This window comes from Trichomycterus rosablanca, chromosome 1 (assembly GCF_030014385.1).
Source record: "Trichomycterus rosablanca isolate fTriRos1 chromosome 1, fTriRos1.hap1, whole genome shotgun sequence".
NCBI lineage: Eukaryota > Metazoa > Chordata > Actinopteri > Siluriformes > Trichomycteridae > Trichomycterus > Trichomycterus rosablanca.
The window spans coordinates 6,797,557-6,806,945 of NC_085988.1; the positions used below are offsets into that span (position 1 = coordinate 6,797,557).

General features: G+C 40.7%; 1 gene segment (V, D, J or C); it reads right to left on the minus strand.

Annotated features, from left to right (window-relative positions):
* Nucleotides 1-534: 534 nt before the first annotated feature.
* Nucleotides 535-4,060, minus strand: LOC134310270 (probable non-functional immunoglobulin kappa variable 6D-41). The segment is given in 3 exon segments: nucleotides 535-616; nucleotides 3,420-3,774; nucleotides 3,902-4,060. Coding segments are annotated over 3 exon segments (486 nt in total).
* Between the last annotated feature and the right edge of the window lie 5,329 nt (nucleotides 4,061-9,389).

Consider the following 9,389-nt stretch of genomic DNA (forward strand, 5'->3'; position numbering starts at 1 on the left):
TTTCTAAATACTTACAGTTTCTGAATATTAAAGACTGAATAAATGTGCAGGTGTTTTGATGGTAAATATAAAGTTGGTCTCTGGTTGATGAAGTTTGGTGTAAACTGGTACGAGTGACTGGTGCTGATGTAAAATCCAGACGAATGCTGCTGTGTGTTTGTGCTAAACAATGAATATTTCTGTAATCAGCTACATCTGGATGTGCTGCAGTCAGTCGTGTTGAATGTTAAAGTAATAAGAGTTGATATTGAATATGTGCTAACAGAAGCTTGCAGATGTTTCTACTGAACTGCAGTGATGTGAGAACAGTGTGCAGCAGCACTGCATTGATGATTGAACACAGATGAAGGTTTTCAGTCTGGATGCTTAATAAGCAGTAAGGAGGAAATGATGTGGAAACGTTTCTAAATGGGACTTTTTGTTCTGTTTCTCCTGTACAGCCGGTCCCACGGTGAAGCCGTCCGTGTCTCTGCTCCCTCCCTCCTCTCTGCAGCTGTCTGAGGGATCGGCCTCGCTGCTCTGCCTGCTGTCTGGTTACTCTCCACAGGGGGCGCTGGTGAGCTGGACGGTGGACGGCACAGTGGTGAAGGACGGGGTGGTGACCGGAGCAGAAGAACTGAAAGGGGGAAGTTGGAGGCGTGGCAGCACCCTGACCCTCAGCAAAGCACAGTGGGAAAAGGGGGAGGAGTTTGGCTGTAAGGTCTCTCACGGTGGCGTCGATCATCCCGTCGTATTCAGAAAGAACCAGTGTGAAGGCTAGCAGCTCCCAGATAGAACTGAACATGGAGACACTTCCACATGCTTCTACAATGGAGTTTCAGTTCTACACAATGCTGCATTTCTGTCTTTCCTCTGTTCAGTGTCCTGTTGCTCTTCCTGTAGTTTTGCTGTGCTGAAATAAAGCTTGATTTTGGACATTGTCTGGTCTTTTCTTCTAGTTCATCATCATGATGAGTGTTAGGAGAGAAGATCTTTAGCTGGAGATTCAGTGCTGTTTGTTGTGCTTCAGTGAGTTTGGATGAAGGAAGTTGAACATCTGGTGAAAGTGCTGCTCTATTCTGGAAGAAAGCAGATCACTCAGCCGTCTTCATGCAAATCTCACTTTCACCCCCATGTTCTCTCACTTTAGTCTCTAGTGGTTTATTTAGTTGGTTTTAGTTATTGACTTTAGTGCTGCACCCCTTAGGAAGTGAAATGTGAATCATTTTGTATGGTCTTTTGTATAGATATAAAAATCACCAACAGGTACAAACTTACATAATTTCTGCATTTAGTGAATGAAGAGTTTTGTCCAACCATTAAAGCACCAGGCCAGAATCACATACTGAACTTGCACTGACAAACAATATAAAATACACAGGATCGATTTCCAAAGTGCTCAATCTTAAAGTTCACTAGTTTGAGCACAATAACTTTTGAGTCTTTCCCAGAGGGAAAATGATTCTAGTGCCACCCTAACAGGGTGTCGAAATGTTAACACAACAGTCTGGGTCTTCATCTGATTGTTGAGTTTTTTTCCACGTGGGTGAGGGCACCCTGCCAGTAAAGGATGTATACACGGTCCACCTGCAGAAACGTGGGGGGTAAAGGTGGGGGTAGTTGCTGCGAGTGTATAAATATGAATGTTCTTACTAAAGAATAAGGACAAGAAAATGAACTTGTTGGCATTTTTACAGTAAATAAAGAAATGAAGCTGTCTTTAATTTATATTGTATAGAGCAGTTGCGTGGAAGAAATGGTGAAAAATAATCAGATAAATAGATATTGCAGATTGCCACCATCAGAGGAGAGCAACATCCCACCATACCCCAAATAGATGCTGAACCTCATCTCAATCTACCTGACCACAGAAATGGTAGAACTGTCAGAGAGGCAATGTTTTACAATACCACACATGCCACTATAATGTCACATGACCTCTCTGGGGTGACCCTAAACCCCTGCAGGCACTGAAACTTGACCTTGAGGATCCTGATTGTCATTTCAACCCTTGCTCTTGTTATGTAGAGGGCCAGGTTGTAGCGTGACTGTGGTCTAGGCTCAGGGTAATGTTATGGTGTAATTACATATGGCATGCAGGGATACCCTGTCTGTAAGGAGGAGGCCGTCGTATTCTCCTGTAAGCACAATAGGGGGTGCAGTAATTTAAAACACACTCCTAGCAAACACAGATGTACCCTGATTGAATGTATTGTATAGTGCAGGCTCACGTTGTAATGATTAGCATCACATGACCTTGATGAAGGAGAACAGTAAGTTTATGTAACATGTATATTAATGCTGTGGAAGGATTTTCTGTTTACATAATCCTTTACTGCAGTTGATTTAATTGGAATGTGGGCAGCCAATAACTCTTGGAAATCCTAAAATAATAAATGGTGTAATAACACATTGTAAGTATATAATTGACTGTGACGAAAAACTGTAACGTTCATGGAGAACTTCATCGAGAAAAGCCGTCTAATCTGGGTCTAATGACTCATTCCTGATGAAGAGCTCTGTGAATAATTTGTGCTTCAATATCCACTGGATCCTCGAGGAAAAGACACGCCATGTTTGCATGAGAAAAGTGTGTGTAACCCTGGTTTAGTAATAATTTAACCTGCCAGCAAGCAGGTTAGCCTCAGAGCGTAAGTTGCTACAGTAACGGACACTGGATCTCTTTAATTTTGGTTTCTGGAGGGGGAAACCTTTGGGTTTTTACTTACCCAGGTTGATCGCTTAACCTGCTTTCTGAAATACCCCCAGGCCTCTTGACATACAAGTTAGCTGTAATAAGGTGAAGTTCAATCCTATTGGTTTGGTATGAAGGTGTGCACCAATCAATGCAGGAGTTACCACCTCAAGACCCGCCCCCAATCCCAACCAAACCCAGCAGCTCTGCTCAAAATGTCCTACTGCCCCAGTATATACTGCATACTAATCCTATAGTAGTGTGTACTATAGTATGCAGTATGATTAAACTGAACCATCTTCTGGTTTACTGCTTCATCTTGGAACTTGCTGTCAGTTCAATTCTCCTTTAAGAGTTCTTCTAAACTCAAGTCCTCTCAGTGTTGGAACATCTTTAATTAACATGAGCTAAATACATAAATGGTTTTTCCTTCCTTGTACCTGTTTCAGCATAATGTTTAATATTTCATTATAGAAGCTGTATGGTGGTGCAGCTGGTATTGTGGAGACCTGGGTTCAATTCTCACCTCTTGATGGTGGTACTATGAACAGTTTGGCATGTTCTCTTCATGTTTTACTTTCTCTGTATTATGTTAAAAATAATAAAGCTTGTATTTAGGAGCAGTAGTGAGTGAGTGAGGTGTTTCCTGTACAGAGTGAATGATTGTACTGTATCACATCCTCCCCCTCAGCACCTGCAGTCGGTCCCAGCTGCAGCAGTGCAGTTACTGTACACTTCCACTCACCCAGGTTTTTGTACCACCATATAACACTGTGTGAAGACACCACCAGCACTATGGTAACTCTGACAGTAATAATCTCCTGCATCTCCAGTCTCAATTCTACTGATGGTCAGAGTGAAGTCAGATCCAGATCCACTGCCACTGAAACGATCTGGAACACCTGATTCTAACTTCTTTGCATATCTAATCAGGAGTTTAGGAGCTTCTTCAGGTTTCTGCTGATACCAGAAAAAAGCTTCATCTCCATCACCATAGCGATAAACATTAGAACTGGTTTTACAGTTGATGGTGACTGAAGCTCCTGGATCAACATGTCTTGCTGCAGGACTCTGAGTCACAGTCACCTGACCTCTGGATCCTGAAAACAATAAGAAGAATAAAGACGTTCACTACATGAAGAACCATGTGGAGTTTGAAGATCATCTAGTGGATCTTCTCCACATGGCAGAGCCTCCTCACCAGTAGAACATAAAGCATCGTGTTACCTTGAGTGCAGAGAGCCAGTGTGCAGATGAAGATGGAGATGAAGGTCATGGTTGATGTGGGTGAAGATGCTGGTCAGCAGCTCTCAGTCATGAAGTGTTAAACTCACAGAGCTTTAAACACTGACAGAGCACTGAAGCATGTAGTGTGTGTGTGTGTGTGTGTGTGTGTGTGTGTGTGTGTGTGTGTGTGTGTGTGTGGAATCACTGGAGTGGAACAGAGGTTTTTGTACGACGGCTTCATTGGAATGTATCACTGTGCTACACTTTTGGTGGAGGAACCAAACTCAGCGTCAGTAAGTAGTTTTATTTCTTCTACATTAAAAACATTTTTATTTTTAATATCATTTATTAATCTTCATATAAACAAGAGAAAAAATAAGTATTAATAACAATAAATAAACAGTAACTGAATATTTAACCTTCAATAAATACTGTGGTACCTTGTAACTCGACGTCCCCTAAACTTGAAATCTTTGAAACTTGACGCCCTTTGTGGAGAAATTTGTACCTTTAAACTCGACTTTTAGCTTAAACTCGAACTGTGTGGGACTGTCGCTTTGTTCACATTAATGCTGTCCGTGATCATGATAATGTTTTGCTATCATTGCAAAAGGAAAGTGCACAATAAACAGCAGCACCGCGACCCAGATCAACCACAGAGCATCATAAAATCATAACCGCTGCTTACCTGAGCTTCTCTTCTTCAAATTGAGACCAAATCTACATCAGTGTGTTGTTACATCAGGGATTTAATCCACTTGTTTTTCTTCTTGGAGACTTTTGGAGACCAACATGGACTCTTTTTACTTCTATAACTCCAGATCAGAATTAGTTAGAAGCTAAAAATGAAATATGGTGATTGTAAACAACATTTGCTACAGGAATAAATTGTTGGTAATGGAATATAATATTATAATATTATTTTTAATATATATAATAAAATATTCACATAATGAAATATATGCAGTTCCACAGAACCACGAAACACATTAACAGGTTTCACAAACATCCTTATGAGGAAAATACCTTGAAACTCAGTGCCACGCCCAGAAACAAATGACATTAAGTTAAGCTACCACTGTATATACAATTACTAAATATTCAACCTTTACTAAATACTTACAGTTTCTGAATATTAAAGACTGAATAAATGTGCAGGTGTTTTTGATGGTAAATATAAAGCTGGTCTCTGGTTAATGAAGTTTGGTGTAAACTGGTACGAGTGACTGGTGCTGATGTAAAATCCAGACAAATGCTGTTGTGTGTTTGTGCTAAACAATGAATATTTCTGTAATCAGCTACATCTGGATGTGCTGCAGTCAGTTGTGTTGAATGCTAAAGTAATAAGAGTTGATATTGAATCTGTGCTAACAGAAGCTTGCAGATGTTTCTACTGAACTGCAGTGATGTGAGAACAGTGTGCAGCAGCACTGCATTGATGATTGAACACAGATGAAGGTTTCCAGTCTGGATGCTTAATAAGCAGTAAGGAGGAAATGATGTGGAAACGTTTCTAAATGGGACTTTTTGTTCTGTTTCTCCTGTACAGCCGGTCCCACGGTGAAGCCGTCCGTGTCTCTGCTCCCTCCCTCCTCTCTGCAGCTGTCTGAGGGATCGGCCTCGCTGCTCTGCCTGCTGTCTGGTTACTCTCCACAGGGGGCGCTGGTGAGCTGGACGGTAGACGGCACAGTGGTGAAGCACGGGGTGGTGACCGGAACAGAAGAACTGAAAGGGGGCAGCTGGAGGCGTGGCAGCACCCTGACCCTCAGCAAAGCACAGTGGGAAAAGGGGGAGGAGTTTGGCTGTAAGGTCTCTCACGGTGGCGTCGATCATCCCGTCGTATTCAGAAAGAACCAGTGTGAAGGCTAGCAGCTCCCAGATAGAACTGAACATGGAGACACTTCCACATGCTTCTACAATGGAGTTTCAGTTCTACACAATGCTGCATTTCTGTCTTTCCTCTGTTCAGTGTCCTGTTGCTCTTCCTGTAGTTTTGCTGTGCTGAAATAAAGCTTGATTTTGGACATTGTCTGGTCTTTTCTTCTAGTTCATCATCATGATGAGTGTTAGGAGAGAAGATCTTTAGCTGGAGATTCAGTGCTGTGTGTTGTGCTTCAGTGAGTTTGGATGAAGGAAGTTGAACATCTGGTGAAAGTGCTGCTCTATTCTGGGAGAAAGCAGATCACTCAGCCGTCTTCATGCAAATCTCACTTTCACCCCCATGTTCTCTCACTTTAGCTTCTACTCATTATAATTAGCTGATTTTGGTTGGTTGTTGGATGCCTGGTTTTACTTACTTAAATTAATGCTGCACCCCTTTAGAAATGTGAATAAACAATTTTTGTTGTAACATTTTGCCACCTATAAATAAATCATGAAGAACCATCACACACACACACACACATTCATGTACTTACTAATGAGTCACGTACTGATGTAATACTGCCACCTTGTGGATGTGTTACATCAAAGTAAAACTAAAAATATGTGGACACCTGACCTGAACAATTTAACCATAGCCATTAATATAGAGTGATAATTACAGGAGAGTGTTTTGACATTTCAGCTGTTTTGGCCAAAGAGCTTTTGTAAAATCAGGCACTGATGTTCAGAACCAAGGTTAAAGGTTAGGGGTGTTGGGGTGGTTAACATTCGGAGGGGGAACAGAACCTGCTGAAGTCAAAGGAGAAATACAAGTTACCAAAAGTTTATGGACACCTTGATATTTTACCTAAAACACATTTACACTCAAATTATTGCACTGCCTATGGTGGTTAGTACTGTACTCACTATGTAGTATACAGTATCCAGTCAGACATGATCTTTTAGCTTTAGCCTTTAGAAACTTAGCATACAGGCTACAATACAGGTCACATGTGCAGTTTTAATATCAGTCTCAGTGTTATTAAGCTCTTACTGATTTATTTATTAGAACTTAAATGTTGTAACATTGTTAAAACATTGTGGTTTTATGTAGAGACCATTAGCATACCGTTAAACACTAGCAGTTAGCAGGTATAAACCTCGTGCTGGTGATGGTGAGATGATTGACCCCTTAAGTTAATGTTAATTATATTCTACATGACATGAAATCATAACTACATTTTATTGAAGAACATTTATTTATTATTTCTCATCATCATGTGTGTTGTAGACTAACAGTGAAGCTGTTTATATGTAACCATAGTAACCAGTGAGGTATCCCGGAGAGGTAACCCGGAGAGGAAGATGCTCTACCTCATCATCAGTGTTCTAGTAGAATCCGTACACATCATGGTGTTCAAGTTCATCAAAACATCAACATCATCACCTTTGGAATTTGGTTTCTAGTAGAATATTAAATGCATCTGATGTATCTGTCCTGAGCATAAAGAGATACCAGAACGTTTATCACTCAGTGGTGGATCTAATGAGGTTAATCTCTTCTGGAGGAAAGCACCACAGCTACCTGGAGCTGGATCACTTCATTAAGCAGCACCTGTGGGAGAAGCTCTGATCTTCTACAGTGAGAGACGATATGCAGTCAAACACACTGGTTGGTTTCACTGAGGACTTCTGCACCCCTATACAGAATATCTTCACCCCTGTTACTGAGTGGTCCACAGGGGAGAGTCCATGTCTGATCACAAAATAATAAAACCAAGATACACAATAGAGTCAAAAGTATTCAGACACCTGACCATGAGCTTGCTAGACAACACATTTGAAACACAAATGCTATTAAAACTGAGTGACCGCTATGTGATCTTTTCAGCCGCTTCTCTGAGAAGGCTTCTTCATGACTTTGCAGTATATCTGTGGGAATTTGTGCCCATACAGTCAAAAGAACATTTGTATGGTCGGACATTGATGCCAGTCAGGAAAGCTTTTGGAACTGATGTTCCAGTTCATTCCGAAGCTGTTAAATGGGGTTGAAATCAGGGCTCATCATCAGGCCTAACGGATTATAAACCCATAACAGATTATTCTGGATATTTATACCTTTATCCACCTAAAACCTTCTCACCCTTCTCACTTTGCAGGAGTAAAAACTAAATAAACTCATCATTTCTCTCTTTGTAGAACTTGTGTGGATCAAATAGAGACTCAGATGTGAGCATTGGTTAGAAAAAGATCCACTACTGCTACAGACTGTACTAAAGATTTGGAACCTTGTTTATGTATTAAAATCAGTACAACAATTTACCATCTACAGAGTCTCTTCAAGTATTGTTCTGGGAAATAATAAAAATAATGTTGTGTTGTCCAGGACTAAGAGCAAAAGGAAGATCCTGATTGCCATCAATACAAAATGTAAGAGCCAGCAACTGCCGTGGTATGAGGGTGTGTTATTGAGAATGACAAGGGCTACTTGCACAGCACTGATCATTTATGTAAATGGGGATGCACAGATTATGGAACAACATGTGCTTTCATTTAAACAGTGTTTTCTTTCAGGACATCACTGCTTCTTTCATGCCAAGCAACATTTAACAGGTAGTAAGATGTGCTAGACTGACCTGTCTGTAGTCCAGTAAATTCACAGGACAGTTAGCTTAATTTCATGGAGCTTGTTCTTGAAAAATCACAGATTTCACAGATTTTTTACAGAAAAGAGTAACATTTCACGTCAGTCATTAAATGACACATAGGTTAAATGAGAAAATAAAATGGAAGCTACAACACACAGCACAGACGACCTTAAAATTCTCGTCTGTGTTTCACTGTGTAAAACAAAAACAAACTGTTTAATCCAGCAAGTTTCCAAACGATTACAAGGAAAAATGCCTCCGTCCCAACTTCTGTAATAATAAAGAGATTAAGAGCCTTTAATTAACCTTCACCACTTATCTTTATCACCTTTTGTAGGAAACAGATGAATCAGTAAACTTGTAAATTTTTCATGGTTAGCTCAAGTTTTACTGTGACCCTGATCAGGATGAAGTGTTTGTTATTATGTTAATAATAATAAAGCTTGTATTTAGGAGAAGTAGTGAGTGAGTGAGGTGTTTCCTGTACAGAGTGAATGATTGTACTGTATCACATCCTCCCCCTCAGCACCTGCAGTCGGTCCCAGCTGCAGCAGTGCAGTTACTGTACACTTCCACTCACCCAGGTTTTTGTACCACCATATAACACTGTGTGAAGATGCCACCACTATGGTAACTCTGACAGTAATAATCTCCTGCATCTCCAGTCTCAATTCTACTGATGGTCAGAGTGAAGTCAGATCCAGATCCACTGCCACTGAAACGATCTGAAATACCTGATGCTCTGCTGTTAGCACCATAGATCAGGAGTTTAGGAGCTTCTCCAGGTGTCTACAATAATAACAATTTAGCCTGGTATCAGCAAACATCAGAACTGGTTTTACAGTTGATGGTGACTAAAGCTCCTGGATCAACATGTTTTACTGCAGGACTCTGAGTCACAGTCACCTGACCTCTGCATCCTGAAAACAATAAGAAGAATAAAGACGTTCACTACATGAAGAACCATGTGGAGTTTA